This window comes from Pseudophryne corroboree, chromosome 8 (genome assembly GCF_028390025.1).
Source record: "Pseudophryne corroboree isolate aPseCor3 chromosome 8, aPseCor3.hap2, whole genome shotgun sequence".
NCBI lineage: Eukaryota > Metazoa > Chordata > Amphibia > Anura > Myobatrachidae > Pseudophryne > Pseudophryne corroboree.
In genome coordinates, this window is record NC_086451.1 from 466,407,597 (window position 1) to 466,429,159 (window position 21,563).

The 21,563-nt window shown below is 44.4% G+C and overlaps 1 protein-coding gene across 3 annotated transcripts in view; it reads right to left on the minus strand.

The window, feature by feature from the left end:
- Nucleotides 1-21,563, minus strand: part of PCDH19 (protocadherin 19) — a 200,101-nt gene that overhangs the window by 41,548 nt on the left and 136,990 nt on the right. For 2 of the 3 annotated variants that reach the window (XM_063938366.1, XM_063938364.1), the window contains one exon: nucleotides 20,749-20,921. In XM_063938366.1, coding sequence (XP_063794436.1) covers nucleotides 20,749-20,921 — 173 coding nt within the window. The remainder of the gene's footprint in view (nucleotides 1-20,748; nucleotides 20,922-21,563) is intronic. The other variant, XM_063938365.1, reaches the window with a different exon arrangement.

Below are 21,563 nucleotides of genomic sequence, written 5' to 3' on the forward strand. Positions count from 1 at the left end.
CAGGGCAAGATGGAAAATGGCGCCCCCCCCCACGCTCCAGAAGGGGTGTGGCCAATAAAAATGGCCCACAGTGCCAGTTACATTGCCCCACAGTGCCAGATACAATGCCCCACAGTGCCGGATACATGCCCCACAGTGCCAGATACATTGCCCCACAGTGCCAGATACATTGCCCCACAGTGCCAGATACATTGCCCCACAGTGCCAGATACATTGCCCCACAGTGCCAGATACATGCCCCACAGTGCCAGTTACATTGCCCCACAGTGCCAGTTACATTGCCCCACAGTGCCAGATACATGCCCCACAGTGCCAGTTACATTGCCGCACAGTGCCAGATACAATGCCCCACAGTGCCAGATACAATGCCCCACAGTGCCAGTTACATTGCCCCACAGTGCCAGATACATGCCCCACAGTGCCTGTTACATTGCCCCACAGTGCCAGATACATGCCCCACAGTGCCAGATACATGCCCCACTCAGTGCCAGTTACATGCCCCATCAGTGCCAGTTACATGCCCCACTCAGTGCCAGATACATTCCCCACTGTGCCAGTTACATGCCCCACTCAGTGCCAGATACATGCCCCATTTAGTGCCAGATACATGCCCCACTGTGCCCCCCCCCCCGTCACTCACCGCTTGTTGTTGATATGTGAGGGGAGGAGAGCGCATCGCAGCGCCTCTCTTTCCCCTCACCGCTCCAGGTCTCCGGCGGCTGTCTAGTGCCGGTTCGCTAGCCAATCAGAGCTCGCGGACAGGCAGCCAATCAGGAGCCGGTCCGCAAGCTCTGATTGGTTAACGCCGCCGGAGTCCGGACACAGCAGCTCTGCTAGGGCTTCAGCGGCGGTGAGGGGAGGGAGAGACGCTGCGCTCTCCTCCCCTCACATTTCGGCTTGACGGGGGCAAGTGGGGCATGATGCCCTGGCCGCCGGCGGCGCCCCCATCTCCTGGGCCTGCCAAGGCGCCCAGGGCACGTGCACCACTCGCCCTACCCTAGATACGCTTCTGGCCCTCACCCTGTTTCTAGAAAGACACCTTCCTCAGCAGGAAGGTGTTCACTTTATGCCCCATAGTAATGCCCTAGTTAATGTTATGCCACATACTGTAGTAATTCCGTAGTTCATGTTATGTCCTATAGTAGCCCCTAGGTCATTGCATGCCCCATAGTAGTCCTTTAGTTCACAATATGCTACACTGTAGTGCTGTTGGAATACACTGCACTACCCAGCGTCCCCAGTACGGGTGTAGTATGGTATGCCGGTGGCCGGGCTCCCAGCGACCAGCATACCGGCGCCGGGAGCCCGACCGCCGGCATATCGACAGCGTGGCAAGCGCAAATGAGCCCCTTGTGGGCTCAGTGCGCTCGCCATGCTGCGGGCACGGTCACGCTATTTTATTCCCCCTCCAGGGGGGTCGTGGACCCCCACGATGGAGAAAAAGTGTCGGCATGCCGGTTGTCGGGATTCCGGCGCCAGTATACTGTGCGCCGGGATCCCGACAGTCGGCATACTGAAGACCACCTCCCAGTACATATTATGTCACATGAAGTGTCCAACGTTGATCATTCCACAGTGTAATGTCTCCAGTTCATATTATGCCACATTACAGTGCCCCCATTTCATAACAAGCCACGCTATAGTGCCTACAGTTCATACAGTGCAACATTTCGGTGCCTCCAGTTTATATTATGGTGCATCACAGTGCCCCCAATTCATACTATGCCACATTGTAGTGTCCCCTGTTCATATTGTGTCATACTATAGTAACTCCAGTACATAGTGCGCCAAATAACAGTGCCCCAATTCATTTAATGTAACATTCCAGTGCCCTCCAGTCCATATTACGCCACACCGCAGTTCCCACCTAAGCGTTATCACATCCACCACTCACATCATTCACTGAAAATTTAATGTTATCCCATTTAGACATGGCAATGGCTCAGACACAGTTGCTTAGCAGGCCATTTTGGAAACTTGGTAGACAAGTGACCTGTGTCCGTGGCTCCCTAATCCTTTGGGTCCCATAGTAATGTCACCTCCTGCACGCACTATAGATGTACCCATGGCTACACTGCGACCATTCAGAGCGGACAGCAGCCATTTCTACCATCTACAGAACCTCCTCAATGACCCATACCTCCTGACTGTCCTGAATTAGGTGGGACAGTCTCGATTTGAAGACTCTGTCCATCTCACCAACGTGTCTGGTTCCATAGCGGAGCAGCAGTGACCGGGTGATGTATGCACTGGCATCTGTTTGGGTGTTTGGAGGGGAGAGTTGGCTAAGGGGCAGTGTAGCACTTTATAAACGCTAGTCCCACCGCAGAGGACGTGGTCATGCCTCCATCGTGGAGAGCCCCCACCCCTCGAATTCCTGGATCTGAATTATTGGGAAAATTCTATGGCCTCTTCCACCCGGTACCGAACCCTCAACTCCCAAAGTCCCCAATTAATTTTACACTTGCATGTAATAAAAACACCATTGGTTTCCATTTATTACTTCAGCCCAGGAATCTGCACCTGTCCTGCACTGGACAACAGAGTGTAAGACTTGTGAACATAGCACTTGGGGCCAAAGGGGTCAAGCTGGAGGGTCCACATGTGGCCCATAAACTACCAAGGACAATTAAAGGTTCTGGATGCCTGCCTAGGCTAACGTACACATAATGCCCCCCCAGCCGACAATTCCCCCCCACCCACCACATAAACACACACAAACACCCCCACATCCGTTTAACACTACACATACCAACTTTTTATGCCCAGACAACATTTTTAGTGGAAGACTCTTAACATGATGGCATCTGACCTAGACGGCGCTGTAGCACAATATATATATATATATATATATATAAAGCAGCTATTTCCCCTCAATACCTCCTCAGATACCTTACAAACTGTAAAGACGACACAGCTATTTTTGAAGTTCCTGTTCTTAAGCTCAGTGGCTACTACAAGCATGAAAATAATTAGGTCTCTTTTATTCCCCAGCTGCGGCCCCAGATCTTAACACCCCCCACCCCCCCCTCCGCCCCCCAAGTGCAGATATCCTAGGCTGCAGCCTACTCAGTTGGTCAGGCACTGCAAATTCCCCACATGTACTGCAGGGACCAGGATGTAGGGTTTCCTCCAGGTGTTGGTGGCGTTGCGTTTTAGGTACAAGCCTCAGGAAGTTTTCCTTTCCGGAGCTTGATACATACAGTTTGGGGATTGCGATAAACCTCCATAAACTGTAATTTTCAGAATTTTGCTGTTCATACATCCACCCTCTAGTAACATAGAAACATAGAATTTGACGGCAGATAAGAACCACTTGGCCCATCTAGTCTGCCCATTTTAGTAGTAGTTAAGGGCATGTAGAATGCTTGCCAGCTCATTGCAATTACAGCCCAATGCGTTTCATGGGTGACTGTGCATGTGAGGCTGCATCATACCAGTTATTTTTATAAATGGTTTGTAGTGTAAGTGCTCATATCCCAGACGTGCAGGTAGGAGCTGAGACCGAACATGAAAACAATATTCACTTGCAACATGCCCCCCCCCCCCGGAATATTAAGGCTATAGTTCCCCTGCAGGGCCGGCCCGAGGCCAAATTATTTGGTAAGGGAATAAATATCTTGGCGCCCACCTAAGCACTTTTTCGCATGCCAAAAAATTAAGGAGGCGTGGTCTCATTGTAAAAGCCCAGTTGTAGTGCCCCTTACACATTTGCCCACTGTATACGCTCCCCTTACACATTTGCCCACTGTATAAGTGCCCCTTACACATTTGCCCACTATATAAGCGCCCCTTACACATTTGCCCACTATATAAGTGCCCCTTACACATTTACCCACTATATAAGTGCCCCTTACACATTTGCACACTATATAAGTGCCCCTTACACATTTACCCACTATATAAGTGCCCCTTACACATTTGCCCACTATATAAGTGCCCCTTACACATTTGCACACTATATAAGCGCCCCTTACACATTTGCACACTATATAAGCGCCCCTTACACATTTACCCACTATATAAGCACCCCTTACACATTTGCACACTATATAAGCGCCCCTTACACATTTGGCCACTATAAAAGCGCCCCTTACACATTTGCACCCTGTTGAAGTTCCCCTTACATATTTTTGCCCACTTTAATACTTCCGCCTTACATATTAATCTAATCACAGTACTGTATTACTGATATGCCCCTTGTGCCCAGAGACTCACAAAGCAGTCAGTGGTGTTGGCGCCTCCGCCATGCCCGGCACCGCACTATAGTACTAGAAGAAGAAGAATCTCAAAATAAACTATCGCTCCTAGTAGCTGGACAGCAAGGGCTTCTGGGAGCGGTAGTTTATTTTGCATGTACAGTAATGTGTAGAATCTCAACATAAACTACCGCTCCCAGCAGCCCTTGCTGTCTGGAAGCAAGGGATTCTGGGAGCAGTAGTTTATTTTATTTTTCTTCACATTAATGTAGTGGAGTGCGCTGCCGGACATAGCGCGGCATCGCGCCAACATCACTGCCTGCTCGGTGAGTCTCCGGGCAGGCGCTACATATCAGGAATGGCCAGTGTTACACAAATTGCTGGCGCAGTTGAGTAGGACGCACTCCTCTATGCTGCGCCTTACACAGCTGCGTAACCAGCGTATGCGAAAAAACGGCGCTGTTCCTCGGCGTAGTAGCCAATGCATATACTGTGTTTATCTCTATGATTTAAAAAAATATATTTTTTTTCAGATTTACATGAAAGTATTGAAAGTTGACGGCAAGAATTGGGTGTGAGTATTGTGTTAGAATGGGAATATTAACGTCAAGAGACGGCAAACATTTGCAGTTTTCCCCCTGCGTAGTAGCAATTGCTGGAAAGAGAATGGAGGCTTTGCGCCATTTTCCAGACCTCGCCGCAGGATGCAGTACATCAGAAGCAGTTCATGGCAATTTCTACTTCATTGGTTACAACATTTTAAACTGAACAGTAAATCTATGCGGCCGTCCACGTATTTTATCTCCATAGAAACGAGAGCTGTCACGGCCATTAACAACTGACAAATACGTCTTTGCAATTTTCCCAAGGTCGGGCGACACTTCCTGTAAAATATGGTTCCACCATGGCGCTTTACACCCCTCGGAGCCGCAGGCACTTTGCACATCAAGTATTCTGCGCTGCGCCCCCCAAATTACTAGTTCATTCCAGCTATAAAAAAGAAATAACTTTTTCTCTCTCGTTTACTAATATGTTTTCTTCTTTCATGTGATTTACACTGTGAGGGTGAGATAAATAACACATCAAGATGAGCAAAACATTTGAGATGTTTGAATTTGCACTAATTTCAGTATTTCACGGCTGTCGGATCAGTTTCCAAGTTCTCATTATAAACATATATCTCGGTTTGGAGACACAGTGTATGTCTTTTTTTTAACAACAAAGTCTAAATAAGAAGCCTGAACAATATTAAAAATGTTGACCATTTCCTTATAAACAGCATATTATACTCTTAAAGGAACCTATATACCTGTGTTCTGTTTATTTATTTGTTTTTCAGTTAAGATTTGGAAGTTGATCCTTTATAAATAGAACTACTACTGCTGCAACATTGCGAATCGCGGCGCCGGCTGAACCGCAGTATTTTCGCTCACCCAGATGATAATAGTTCAATGGTTATTTTATCAGTTGCATATTAATACTGTGCTTCCGATGATGCACTGAAGATTGCGGACAAGCGAGGCTCCACTACCATGAAGCGTTCAAGAGAACAAGCCGCACAGTGATGTTTGTGGCATGGCGATTCAGAAACTGTAAATACAGTGGGGAAAAACAACAACAACAACACAAAACGAAGCTGTAGTGTGAACCATTACTGCTATGACAATGGCAAACTGGGCCTGTCTCAGAGCGCAGAGGTGACAGGTTACCTATAAATATGCCAGAACTAGGATTCCCGTTCCTGCAAATAATAGAAATCATTTGTGACTCTGCAATAAATCTACAATGAAGAAGAACAGACACCTAGAGTAGGGCTGGTGCAAGGGTCTAATTCAAACCTGTTCTCTAATGGGTAAAACCATGTGCACTGCAGGTGGGGCAGATGTAACATGTGCAGAGAGAGTTAGATTTGGGTGGGTTATATTGTTTCTGTGCAGGGTAAATACTGGCTGCTTTATTTTTACATTGCAATTTAGATTTCAGTTTGAACACACCACACCCAAATCTAAATATCTCTGCACGTGTTACATCTGCCCCACCTGCAGTGCACATGGTTTTGCCCATTAGAGAACAGTTTTGCTGCTGCGATCAGGTCTGAATTAGGCCCCAAGTGCGCAGCGCATGGATGAACTGTAGCAAACTGATTGTACAGAGCTGGGACGGGCACACCGCAAGATGCGTGCAAGGGGCCTGATTCATGTTTGTAAGTAAACCAAATTACTTTACTTACCAGCAACTGGGCAAACCCATGCTGCAGTGCAGGTGGGGCAGATGTAACAGAGAGATTTAGATTTGGGTGGGTTATATTTTCTGTGCAGGGTAAATACTGGCTGCTTTTGCAAGTACAGTAGCAAATAAATTAGAGCTTTATTTTTACACTGCAATTTCGATTTCAGTTTGACAATACCCCACCCAAATCTAAATCTCTCTGCACATCTTACATCTGCCCCACCTGCACCGTAGCATGGTTTTGCCCAGTTGCTTGCGTTTTTGCTTTACTCGCAGACCTGAATCATGCCCAAACTGCATGCAGACAAATATATACATCCTTTTTTTTCTGCAGTTTACTCCCGACTACTGTCCGCGGGACTGACGATTGCGCATGTATTGTGTTGTTTGTGTATTGTATTTCCTATTTCACGCCTCGCAGGGTGTAATATACCCGCATTATGATTATTCCACCCATTGTAACCTATGTCGTGCAGCTAAGCTTGCTGCCTTATCTGGAGCTTTCATGTGTAAAATGAACAATCCACAGAACTGGTGACTCTGGGGCCATCTTGTATCTTATATTAGAAATTCAGATTCTGTGTTCAGCCTCTGTAACCAGAGAGCGGTCACGGGCCCGGGAACTGGGGGTGAGGGGGGCAAATCTGGCCAAACACCCTTCAAAAAATAAATGCACAGGGGGCCCCAGCAGCTGCACAGGGGGTGCCGACAGGTGCAAAGGGAGACACTGGTACACCCCCCCGCCCCCTCCCTTTGTGGCGCCTCTGACTGTAACCATTGTTGTGTCCTTTGTAAAATGTGCCTATATCGCATATGTAAAGTGATTTGAGTCTTTTAAATAAACATTATTAATATTGCTCTGATTTCCTCTGCCTTGAGCAAAAAGTAAGGCTCACTGGACTGGGGAGCCCAGGGGGGAACAATAAAACCCCGAAACGTTGCTGCATTATACCTGCATCTTTTGATTCATTCACCGAGTGCCGTCGTCATTGCTGTGTTTATATATATATATATATATATATATATATATATATGTACATACAGTGGAGCCCTCCTCATCTATCCCTTTAGTAGGATTAAGGGGAACATTTACTAAGCAGTGATAAGAGCGGAGAAGTGAGCCAGTGGAGAAGTTGCACATGGCAACCAATCAGCACTGAAGTAACATCTATAATTTCCCCATCAACCAATCAGCAGCTCTGTATCATTTTATAGCATGCAAATTATAGATGTTACTTCAGTGCTGATTGGTTGCCATGTGCAACTTCTCCACTGGCTCACTTCTCCCCTCTTATCACTGCTTAGTAAATGTACCCCTATGTGAGCCAGGGCAGTCAGACTAAGGAGTGCATGTACTAAGCAGTGATAAAAGCGGAGAAGTGAGCCAGAGGAGAAATTTACCATGGCAACCAATCAGCTGCTCCGTACAATTGCATAGTATGCAAATTAGAAATGTTACGTCAATGCTGATTAGTTGCCATGGGCAACTTCTCTACAGGCTCACTTCTCCACTTTTATCACTGCTTAGTACATGCCCCCCCTTAATCCCCTGCTGTAATGACTAAGGGGGACATTTACTAAGCAGTGATAAGAGCGGAGAAGTGAGCCAGTGGAGAAGTTGCCCATGGCAACCAATCAGCACTGAAGTAACATCTATAATTTGCATACTATAAAATTATACAGAGTTGCTGATTGGTTGATGGGGCAACTTCTCCACTGGCTCACTTCTCCACTCTTATCACTGCTTAGTAAATGTCCCCCTTAATCCCCTGATGTATTGTTCTCTCTGTATTATATTGCAGCTGAGAACAATAGATGAAAGGCTTATGCTAATAAGCATTGGTGCACCTAGGTGCAGCAGAGAAGGCTAGATGAGCAAGGCTCCATATATATATATATATATATATATAATATTTCTGTTACTCTATAGGCACCTGTGAAGTAATGCTCCGACGTTACCCAATGTCAAAAAGACAAGTGTGTGAGGGAGATCGGCTAACTTCTATGTTAGGGATTACTAGATTGTACTGAAAAAAGAAGGCTCCAACAGAAGATGCATAATGCAAATAAATATGTTTATGTGAAGACACCCAGACTGTGCCGTAAACATGGCACCTCATAATGAGCGCAACAGCAGTACCGGTTACCAAACACATGAAGACTGTGCAAAGTATATCTGTCGTACACAAGAAGTCAGTGCATGAATAATTGAGATGTCTTCTACCCATCTCACTTAAATGCTTTGCAACATCGCTGTTTGTCAGTGAATGTTTAACTCCAGCTGTCAGCGAGGGAATCAGCTCTACGCTAGAGCCTCCTATTGAATTGAATTAAGAGGGAAAACAAACATAGAACTTTCACAAACTTGCTTGTGAATGCGTTAAAAGCCAATGAGGAAATGCTGCTGTTAACCAACACTGTGGATGAAATATCCCAACCAGAGCGGCCATTTTCTTGCATGCAACAACTGCTGGCTAGACCGTTCCACTCAAAGCGGCCATTTTGTCTCCAACACTCATTACAGTACCTCCAATGGCTCATTTAGATTAACATGAAGCTCACACCTATTCATCCGATACATCACCCAGCAGATGCCTCGTCCATCACCCGCTAATTAAAAATTGCCACTACAGGATGTGCAGGTAAATAATAATTGAAGTGACGTTATTGCTCATTAAGGTGATGGACCATTAAGAATCAATACTGCAAGTGAATTTCTTACACACTCAAGTAAATTAAACACGCCTGGGCGAATACAGCCGGAAAACGTATTTCTGCATTATTATTCTCTATCAGTGCTTTGGGGGTTTACCAGAAAACTATGCAAATTTATAACTGAGTCCACAGTGTACAGGAATAATGGCGATTTGATGCTGTTGTTATGGCAATAAGAAGGCAATAATTATCACTAGGCATCCCCTAGTCTTCTCATATTGATTATTATTCCCTGAATTCAGCAGCCTGGGAGATACGGCCCAAGGAATCTGCATCAGATAATATATGTATCCCGGCTCACCGGTCACTTCTCTGGAAATAGTCCCTCACGTTTCTGCTGGAGAGAAAACAGACAGTGGGCGGGATGTACTAAGCGGAAAATGCGGTAAACTCCCTGTTTACCGCATTTTCCTGATGTACTAACCCCCGGCCGGCAGGTCAGCGCCGCGGCGGGGTTCGCCAGCTTTAGCTGGCGATAGTCCATAGAAGCCTAGGGGCTTCTCTCCGCGGCGCTGTGTAAGGGATCCGATCGGATCCCTCCCAGCATGCCCTGCGGCCGCCCCCGTCACCCCGCGCATGCGCACACTGACTCCCGGGGCCGAATCCCGGAAGTCAGGCTGCCGCTGCGCATCGCGGAGGACAGCTCTTATTGGAAGAGCTGTCCTCCGCAATGCTGATCGCATATGTTAGTACATATGCGATCAGCATCGTGGCGCAGGGCGGCGATGGGCGGCGATGTACATTAGTACATCCCGCCCATTATAACGCAGTGAAGAGGAATGGACCTCTCTTTTTCTTATCTGTAATGCTGCGCAGAACCCTTCAGACGCTGGACAATTTTGTTGGGGATTCGTTGTCGTCACACACAAAAATAGAGGTCTACTTTCTCATATTATTTCACATTACACTAAAGAGGCGTCACAACGACAGAAAAGCTGCATTTTGCACTTATAAAATGATGATGACATTCCTTAGGGAAATATAAAGTATAAATGGAAGTCACTGCACATTCTGTGTTAATCACTACCGTACTTAGAGGGTAATTCCAAGTTGATCGCAGCAGGGGGGGCAGATGTAACATGTGCAGAGAGAGTTAGATTTGGGTGGGTTATAGTGTTTCTGTGCAGGGTAAATACTGGCTGCTTTATTTTTACACTGCAATTTAGATTGCAGATTGAACTAACCACACCCAAATCTCTCTCTCTCTGCACATGTTACATCTGCCTCCCCTGCAGTGCACACGGTTTTGCCCAACTGCTAAAAAATGTCCTGCTGCGATCAACTTGGAATTACCCCCTTAGTGCCTAATTCAGACCTGATCGATGTGCTGCAAATTTGCAGAGGTCTGCGATCAGATAGCCGCCGCCCATAGAGAGTGAAAACTCACCCCGTGCAAGCGTGCGAATGCAAGTGTACACCGTGTGACAATTCCGCCAGACAGCGATCAGCTGCAAATCTGTTCGCAACTCACTCACCATCTAATGATGTTTCCAGTCTGTGCAGTGTGTGTGTAGCCCAGGACTTACTCCTACAGTGCGATATAAACAGGCTGATCGGGGCCGGAGCTGACGTCACACACCCGCCCTGAAAGCGCTTAGGAACCCCTGCGTTTTCCCTAACACTCCCAGAAACCGTGCAGTTACCACCCACAAACGTCCTCTTCCTGTCAATCAGCCTGCGTACGCCTAGCGATCGAAATTTTTGCACCATCCTGTCACGTGCACATTGCGGTGCATACTCATGCACAGTCATTCGATAATCGGACGCTGTGCGATTCGCACAACAGCGATCAAATCTGAATCGGGCCCTTAAAGGAGATCTTGAATGTTTCTTGATAAGAATAGAAGAATATAAGGGGTACTTGTAGTATTTGATTGCTTTAGAGCAGTGATGGCTAACCTTGACACTCCAGCTGTTGTCGAACTACACATCCCAGCATGCCCTGCTACAGTTTTGCTATTTGGCCATGCTAAAACAGATGCAGGGCATGCTGGGATGTGTAGTTCAACAACAGCTGGAGTGTCAAGGTAAGCCATCACTGCTTTAGAGGGAAAGTTTGAAAATAAATAGAAGGGTATTACGAAATATAAACGGAACAATACTGTGATATATAGAATAAAATATGATTAAAAAAGATTTCAAAAAGTAGAGCAGAGTGTAAACCTAAGCTATGTTATATAGATACATTTATGTCGCAGTAGAACATCGGTAAGACGCACACACTGTATATATTTCTGCAGATCTGGTTTTGTCTTTGCCGGCTACACGACCCAAGAATATTTATCTGAACATCACTTCTTAATACCCGGGGGGCCGTATTTGGATTATTAGCCAACTGAGCAATTGCCACTTGACTGACCAGGTGGGAATAGTGACGGCGGGAAGCGCGATTGCTCTGCGGGATTCCATCCCCCACATAATGACAGACACCTGCCGACTGCCGAGGTCATACCATGTGGCTTTAATATTACTTTGCAGAGCCCCATCTGTGATATCCTGCAGCATAGGGGCCCGGCTCCCTGCTCCCCCCCCTCCCCTCCCCCCTTCCTCTTCTAGTATATATGGCGGAAGGGGTGAATTGGCTGTATACCGATGACCTCCCTGGAGCTAGTGGGATTTATAAATGTGCTGTACTTGTCCTTTAAGATTAAGGGGGAGACTTAGCAAAGCTTAGAGAGACCTAAAGCGGAAAGCGGTAAAGTACAAACCAATCATCTCCTAACTGTCATGTTACAGGACGCGTTTGAGAAATGACAGAAGCTTGTTGGCTGGTACTTTGAGGTCTATTTACTAAGGCTTGGATGGAAATAAAGTGGAGAGAGATAAAGTACCACCCAATCAGCTCCCAACTGTCATTTTTCAAACCCAGCCTGTAACATGACAGTTAGGAGCTGATTGGCTGGTACTTTATCTCCGTCCACTTTACCTCCATCCAAGCTTTAGTAAATAGACCCCTTTGTCTCTCTACAATATATCTTTCTCATACATGTCCCCCCCTAAATTCCGAAGTGTATTGCACATATAAGCCTGACTGTTCCAAGTAAAGCATAAAAACAGATTGTAAGTACACAGATAAATAAAACTAAAATATAAGCATAGCTGGTACAAACGGAAACTTGTTACACTGTATACGGAATAAGTGAACTCCCGACCAAAAATCATAAGTCAATAACTCTAGAAAGCCACAATTTTGTAGGATGCTTTCAAAAAGGTCACAACCTCCATAACATTTTCCTGTAGAAGGCACATTGGGGGTCATTCCGACCCGATCGCACGCTGCGCTTCGTTGCAGCCGTGCGATCGGGGCGGAACTGCGCATGCGCTGCACCCGCATTGCGCAGGTGCGTCGTTGCCCGGCGACAGCCGTAGCCAGGCAGAGATACCGCTAGCGAAGAAAGCGATCGCAGCAGCGATTGCAAGAAGATTGACAGGAGGAAGGCGTTCTGGGGCGTCAACTCACCGTTTTCTGGGCGTGAAGATCCGAACGCAGGCGTGTCGAGGCGTTTGGAGGGCGGATGTTTGATGTCAATTCCGGGACCTGCAACGCTGGATTCATCGCATCAGGGTAAGTAAGTCTTACCCTGGTCTTGTTTTACACAAATTTTTTTAGCATAGCAGGGCTGCACAAGCGTTCGCAGCCCTGCTATGCAAAAAAAACAACCCACCCCCCCATAGGCGGCGTCTAGTTGATCGCACGGGCAGCAAAAAGTTGCTACGTGCGATCAACTCGGAATGACCTCCATTACTCCTCATATTACACAACAATGTGTGACGTCACCAGTTAGAACTTAGTGAACCGCATGCGTGAACCGGCTTTGCCTTGGGCTTCCAGTTCAAAGTTCAACTAAACAGAAAAAAAAACAATTTAAAATAAAAACATGAATAAAAACAAAAATAAATTAAGCTGTTATTTCCCCTTGTGGACTGCTCCCACTCGCACCACGCTAGAGATCCCTTTGATATAAATAGAGATATCTGATAAATAGAAAATATTGGGATGGATACAGTTAAAGAAAAAATGATCACGGAAATATCGCCAATTAGTTATAGTTAATTAGTTAATTATACTAAATCTGGATAGGCACAAACCTAATTTCAGCATAGGATCTGTCATTTATAATAAAAGATTTATTAATAGAACTGGATAATATAGTTACATAGTATAGATCTGACCTGTACTATAAATCATCTTACCATAAGGCTGGGGAGTTTATTGTCACGGACCCAGAGGAAAAAACAACTTTTGTATCCCATCAGTTTACAAGTAGAATAAACTACTAATAAACCTACTGTACGTAGGAAAAGAAACCTAGGGAGACGTGGATCCATGAATTGCAAAGTAGGCAATCTGACCTCCAACATGCTAATTCCCTTCCCAGGGGACCTCATCAGCCTCGTTGTTGAAGAAAGTATAAAAACTTTTTGACAGCAAATGCTGTTCAAATAAAATGGAATTTTCAATGACTTGGTGAACATCTGGCGTGATCTGCCGTGAGCGGGGCACTGCGCAGCTCAAGGAAAGCGACTCCGTGGTTTACATGGCAAGCTCATGTAAGTACATGAGGGGGGTCATTCCGAGTTGATCGCTCGCTAGCAGTTTTTAGCAGCCGTGCAAACGCATAATCACCACCCACGGGGGAGTGTATCTTCGCTTTGCAGGAGTGCGAACGCCTGTGCAGACGCGCGGTAGCAAACACATTTTGTGCAAAACAAGACCAGCCCTGTAGTTACTTATTCTGTGCGATGATTGCTGCGACGAATGACACGGTAATGACATCAGATACCTGCCCAGCAAACGCCCGGCCACGCCTGCGTTTTTCCAAACACTCCCAGAAAACGGTCATTTGACACCCAGAAACGCCCTCTTCCTGTCAATCTCCTTGCGATCGCTGTGCGACTGGATGCGTCGCTAGAACCTGTGCAAAACAACGATGCTCTCTGTATCCGTACGTCGCGCATGCGCATTGCAGTGCATACGCATGCGCAGATTAGCCATTTTTTTCACTGATCGCTGCGCAGCGAACAATGGCTGCTAGCGTTCAACTCGGAATGACCCCCATAGATTCCTCTAGCTGGTTCAAAACTTAGGGACAGATGTATTAAGCCTAGAGAAGTTATAAAGCAGTGATAAGTGCAAGGTGATAACACACCAGCCAATCAGCTCCTAACTGTCAGTTTACATGCCATGCATATACTACTCCACAGGAATAAATGATGCATGATTAAGGCATTATATAATGCATTCTTTTTTTGTTTATTTAAAGTAAAATATAACGGACTAATATATATGGTGGAGAAAGGGTCGGATGTGCATTTGTCAATAATAAAACAGTTATGAGCTGCCATTCTGCTTTGCCTGCCCAGGAAATACGAAATAGTATGCATGCAATTGAACAGCGCCACCCCTAGGCCAAATTACAGTATCACTCTATATGTCAAAGAATACCGTCATCATGCACACAGTATACAGTATGTTCCCCAAATTTAAATACCTTTTAAAAACATGTCATTAGGGTAACTGATATTCTACCTGCTTACTGTACATAATAATGTAGTATTTAATTTGCTATTGCTACAGTATAATATATTTGTTTTATTTATAGTATAAACGTTCATTTGTACACCATTGCTAAATAGTATTGCAAATATTGTTTTCAATTTCATGTTAAATGAAGTATATACTGTATCAATTCAAAACAGCTCTATTGTATAAAAGATTGATTGTACTGTATAAAAGTAGGAATGTAACAAATCATTGTTTCCAAAACGTAATATACCCCATATGACAGTCATACAATAATTGTTATATGTAATTAATTGCCTAATGCCGTTCATTTGGTTATTGAAACTGTTACAGATTGAGATAATTATTCTTCCAAAATTTGCATTTTCGGTTGAAGTCCATGGCTGCATATTAAATATCAATATATATTAAAGAGCAAGCATCAATAAACCCCAAATAGTTTACATATGCCACCCAGATCTGTCCTAATTCGCCCATTCCTTTTGCACAAACTAGTGCAAGATGTGTGGCACAACTTAACTGCTCTGCAATAAGTAGCGATTCCTGGAGTAATTATTTCTCATTTTAACACCTGTGTCGCATCGTAGCTGCATCCAAAGTCGCTAAGAGCATGCTGGATACCCAGGTTAGTATCCAAGTTACACACCGCTACAACATGCAATGCCAGCACCAGTGTAAATGGTAAAAGTGCATTCCACTTTGGCCGCACTAGTGATGCAACTAAACGCATAGTCGGTACAAAACTGTGTGGCAGGACCAGTGGTGCAAGTAGAATTTTTTCTTAGTGGTACTGATAGTAAAAATGGGTGTGGTCACGTGTCATGAGGGGGTGTGGTCACACAAAACTAGAGGAGAGGCTACATGACAATAGGGGCATGGACACATTATGCCACACACCATAATGCCCCATCACATATTATACCAAACACTGTAATGCCTTAAATACAGTATTATGTATTACACCGTAAAACCCAGTACACATTATGCCACACACCGTAATGCTTATTACACATTATGCCACACACCATAATGCTTATTACACATTATGCCACACACCGTAATACTTATTACACATTATGCCAGACACTGTAATGTTTATTACACATTATGCCACATACCGTAACACCCATTACACATTTTACAAAATGCCCCTTATAAATTATGCCCCAGCAGTGGGCTGGTGGTACTGCATACCCCCACCATCTTTCTTAACGGTACTCCGTACCCCCCCAGTACCACCCTACTTTCAGCTGGCAGGACAACACATGGCGCGGATTAGTCGCAAAATCCGTCAAGCACCAAGCAGGGCTATTTGGCGCGATTTGAGAATAGGTACAGTATATGTGGACACTTTCAAAGTGATATGTTTATCTCTTTGAATGAGTATGATGGACAGACAGGTGCCCAAGTAATTCTGCAAAGAGGATCTGTAACCCCAACGGCAACCAATGATTGATATTGTTTGTGCAGTTACCTGTGAGCCCCCCATTTGTTCTTCCATACTATTTCATAGCCAAAAGACATATAATATGAAAGGCAACCATAAAATATATAGGTATAATTAAACCCTGCAGGTCATAAAAAGCTATTTAATGGCGTAAAACGGATGCTACTTGCTGTAAGAGGTGCCTGTTGGTACTGTATGTATTAGAAGAAAATAAAATTTATTTTTTACTTATCTTTCTGTGAATATTTATCCGCAGGACTAATAAAGCAGTTTTTATTCCTGGAACATTAAGTATGCAGACTGCATATGAAAAGATAAAGACGGGCGGCTAAACCCTCTCTGTCCATCGGACTCATTTACAAAATCAAAACAAAAGGCTTTAATGATGTTTACCATGAATTGCATTAAACAGCTGAAAACCCCGTACACATAATCACAGAAATTCTGCTTTTTTTTTTTGCATCCTTAAGTCTTCGAGCAGTACGACTTCCAGCTGAGATTCAGCTACAGCTTATCTCGAGACAGATCCAAGTACCCCCGGGCTTCAATAAGCCTCTGCACCAAACTGAATTCATACTTCTTAATTGAAAAAGACAAGATGTTTGCATAGAATGTTTGCATCAGTTAGACATTAAAAAACAACATTCATGCCCAAGCACAAACGAGAGCTTGGACACAAGTGAACTTCTAAGGCTTCTGTCATGCTGGATTGGGAGAATTTTATTTTTTATACATATATTTAACAGATAAACTGTATCAAATGAAATGTTTGCATTCGAAAAAGCCGTAGCACTGCCATTAAAAGCGGCATATATAATGAATCCAATTTTTCCCTGTTTCAAATATTTGCTTTGAAAAAATGCCAAGCCCTTGATGTACCGTTGTGTTGTCTCTTAAGTCGCTATGTACAGCTATCGATCCCAATACTGTACCTAACAGTGCCTTTAGTTTCCTCAACATGAAACAGGTGATGTGTTGTATGTGCATTTTAATAGCCAGTGTTGGACTGAAGCATGAAGGGCCCACCACGAGGATGCAGGGGTAGGGGCCCTTGCTTAAAGGGTGTGGGCAATTAACACAGGATGTGTGGCCACCCTGAGGCTTGACCAGCCATTAGAAATCATGTAACTGACCCTTTAATAGAGGTACAACGTATAATTTGAGTGCACAGTGTGGAACCTGACATTAGAGTAAGGGGTAGAGCCCTGTTACCCGGTGGGACAGTCCAACCCTGATAATAGCCATCTTGAAGGTAACACGCCACCAGTGACATATATTTATCATGGGCCCACACCGCCCACATCGCACCCAATGCTTTCTTGTCCCCTATCCACCGCATGCCCATTCTCTGGCATAAACTTTGGAATACAGTGCCATATTTATGAAGACTATGCCAGAAATATGTTCATTGAACCTTGACATGGTACCATAGTTTTTCATAGTCCGCGCATCCTCTGGAATATTTTTTTTACCCCATGGGGCAGTTGGCCCACAGAAGTCAGCACGCAGGTCCACTCTGGCATTAATACGCAACTGATGCTAATGTTACGCTTCAACATTGCCTCTCTTGGGTTTGTTTATGGTGGTTGCAATATGGCCTAATGCACGGCTACCTGGTATAGACCAATATTCCATATGTACAATTAAGCTAAAGGTTCTGCAAGGATCAAAGCAGATTTGTTGGAAGGAGAACATCTATCTCTTAGCTACAGAGAAGGCATGAAAAGACTGCGATCCATCAGAAGAGACGGGTAATTTTATCTTGTACTGGATAAGATACAAAAGTCGAAATATGGCCGAAATACAAAGGGGTCTAAAAATACACAACGGAGCAGCAATTTCTGCAGCAAATAACAGGCGCACGCCAGATATCATCGGATCAATAGCCTGAGTATTACCTTGCTTACAGCACTACGCTGTTTTCCATTGATTTTGAACTGGGACATTTTTTACTGCCAAACAAGCAAGTGGTTTAATATATACTTAACTGTGCAATTGTGGAGAACATGTAAGTAACCGGCGAGATTGTCAGAAACGAGGAGCAATTATTGCCTTCTTATATTATTACAGCCCACAGCCAGTTGTATACTCTTCTGCAATGTAACCGCAAAGGAGTGTGTCATTGCAATTATTTCATTGTGCGATACATGCGTTAATGAAGTGTTTGCATATCTCAGGTCTGATTGTCAAGACAAACTCCTCAGATAAGGCATCGGCGGCCGGACTTGTAGCTTTAACGTCACAATGGCTGCACTTCAGTTACGTATAAGGTACTACAACTCCCAGCATGCCATAACTACTTTACATAGTGGATATTTAACTGCATTCAGTACTAGGTCATCAGCCACCATGGGTATAAACAGGGGTTTCAACTTCCAACAACAAGTCACTATCCCTCTCTTGCTATCGGTTTAATTAACTACATGGCAGTGCAGCTTTATAACGAGATACACAATTCTGGTAATGCATGCTGACACTTGTAGTTCTACAAAAGCTGAAGAGACCAAGTAAAATATAACAAAGCTGATACTCTTGGCAGCCCTCTTTAAAATAAACAACTCCCATGATTACAGTGGGCCTGATTCAGGTTTGTAAGCAAAGCAAAAAAGCAAGCACGGGGCAAAACCATGCAGGTGTGGCAGATGTAACATGTGCAGAGAGAGTCAGATTTGGGTGGGGTGTGTTCAAAGCGAAATCTAAATTGCAGTGTAAAAATAAAGCTGTCTAACATTTGTGGGCTACATGCAAAAGCAGCCAGTATTTACCCTGCACAGAAACAACATAAAATTTTTTTGTTCATCTTGCAATGCAACATGGTCTGTTCCAAGCACAAGAGCTACTTTTTTTTGCTTTACTTACAAACGAATCAGGCCCTGTGTCAGGTATTCCCTTCCTGAGTCAGAAATTCAACCTCCTATTGTATGTATCAGTGGTCAGCAAGATGGGTACGCAGGCACACTGGGTTACCGCGGGGAACTTGCAGGGGTGTGATAGGCAAAATCAGGGCTGGTGGCTGATCATCATAAAATGTATTGGCAAACAGAAGTACATTCCCCCCCCCCCCCTCCCCCCCCCCCCCCCCACACGCACACACACACATAACTGACCCTGAGGATGACCTACAGGTGGGTCCACGGTTATCTTGGCTAGTTTGCTGCGCCTAGGCACAACATGGTTTATTAACATAGACCCTTCATCTATTGTTCTCAGCAGCAATACAATACAGAGAACAATACAGCAGGGGATTAAGTCTGACTGCCCTGACTCAGTTAATCCTAATAAAGGTCAAGATAAACATGGACCCATCTGTATACGCACAATTTACTTAATTTATACATTTTTGCTAATTTTCTCAATAAGAAACTTTTGGCCTAGGGGTGCCGTGATAAAATGCTGATACTTTACGGTGCTGCGTTACAAGAAAGTTTGGGAACCACTGGTACATATAATAGACCCGCCATATATATGTATTATTGTGGGGTTTTTATTTTTTGTTTGCGTTTTAAAAAAAAAAGCCCCTACACACTACAACTGACAATATTACTGCCCCTGCATCACTCAGGATCACCCTACGTCGTACTGTCAGGGTGACACAGATGTCAGATCATTAATCAAAGGTGGACACTACGTAAAATCCTCTCACTCTTCCCAGAATCATCCCTTTAAATGGAGCCATGGGAGTTCCCAGTGCAGATGCGTCTCTGCAAAGGCTTTCCAGAACCTCTTCGTCCTTCCCTGCCTATAGGACTCTATTAATATGAAACCTTACACGCGTTATCTACAATGATGCATGTGGCCCTTCTGGTGAACTATCATCTGGAACCTATACTGATGGGAAGTCCATTACTGAGGGGTAAACAAATCAATTCCTACAATGCTATATAGCTATTATCTGGTTACTAGTGTCCATCTGTCCCCAGGCTAATGAACTGATATACTGTATCCCGCAGATGGCGAATGCTTAACTAAGCACTTCATTAAATGTACATATCTGATGCTCTAGATTATGTATAACATGCATGCTTTCATATAATTGCCTCTCTCCCTTGGAGGACATTTACATAGGTTCCTGCCGTAATAGTTTGGAGGGTCTATTAAAATGGTATATGATATGGCAAGCTGCAAGGACACATAGATTTTTTAAAATAAATTAATTGAATGCAATGCTTATCCTCTGCAAGCATCCTATAGACAGAGTGCAGCCATATCAATAAGCAGATTGCTCGTACAGCTAAAATGTCAACAATAAATTCTAATTAGTTACAACAGAAAAAAAAGAAAAAGAAAAAATGCTGGTGTACGACTTGCTGAATTCTCCAGAGTGAGCGACTGTTTACACCAAGCGTTACAATTAGAGACTTTTCCCATATTCCACTACAAATAAACAGCTATAGGAGGTGAGCTTTTACTGTCATACTATGTGTTGTTGCATTTGTGAAGCATTTAGAAATACACTGATAATGCCAGTGACAAAAGCAAGTTTCAGATAAGCCGCGCGTTTCACCGCTTCAGAGCTTTGTCAAGTTGAGACGCGAACACAAAACCACGTGCACACTGGCTGCATCTCTGCTGACTGGTGAATGTGTTACGCTACCCATCGGACAGGAATGCCATCGCTAGTTTCTGTACGGTACCTTGGTCTGTTGGCTGAGTCCCCACTGAATTGGCGCTGGTGTTTAAGACATCGTTGACAGCGGTGTCACAGTACAAGCCGCGTTGGACGTCGTGTTCGCTGTCAGTCTGGTCACTTTCCTCATGCCCGCTATCCTTGAGACTATTCCCCTCTAAATCCTTGAAGGTTGAACTGCTGGGTTAAAAAAAAAAAAAAAACAAGAACAATGATTTAGTGTCATGTCAACTTTTTTCACGTAAATGTTTCTTGACTGCGCTAAGCAATGGTTCATCCCTTAAGCCAAAACATACACAGCGGGGACATCATCTAACATTACACACGTCTGAGGACCTAGCAAAGGAAGAATCTTCTTGTGCCAGTACAGATTTGTCTCCGTACTTAAAGCATCTTCCTGCAGTGGAAATGACGGTTTAGTACATACAATAGAAATCCACTCCAAATCATTTAATAAAAAACAAAAACACCCTCTGTTTTGTTGCAGAGAGCAGCGGCCTGGGCTAAATATGACACCTAGAACAGCATAACCGGGATTACTAAGTGAATTATCCTGCATTTTGAGATCTTACTATTGTGCGGTATTGATGTGAGTGTTAAAGGCTAATATAAAGCTTGACATTAATATTGATAATAAACCAGAATGTCAAAAGGCAACAAGTTAAATTGGTTTATAATTAAATCTTCCTGCAGTATATTAACGGACTAGCTGTTTCATCAAAAAAATAAACCTCAAGATCTGTCCGGCCGGCAGCGATATTTTATGTTACAGCGCAATTAATCTAGTCTAGAAACTATGGGGTTCATTCCGACCCGATGGCT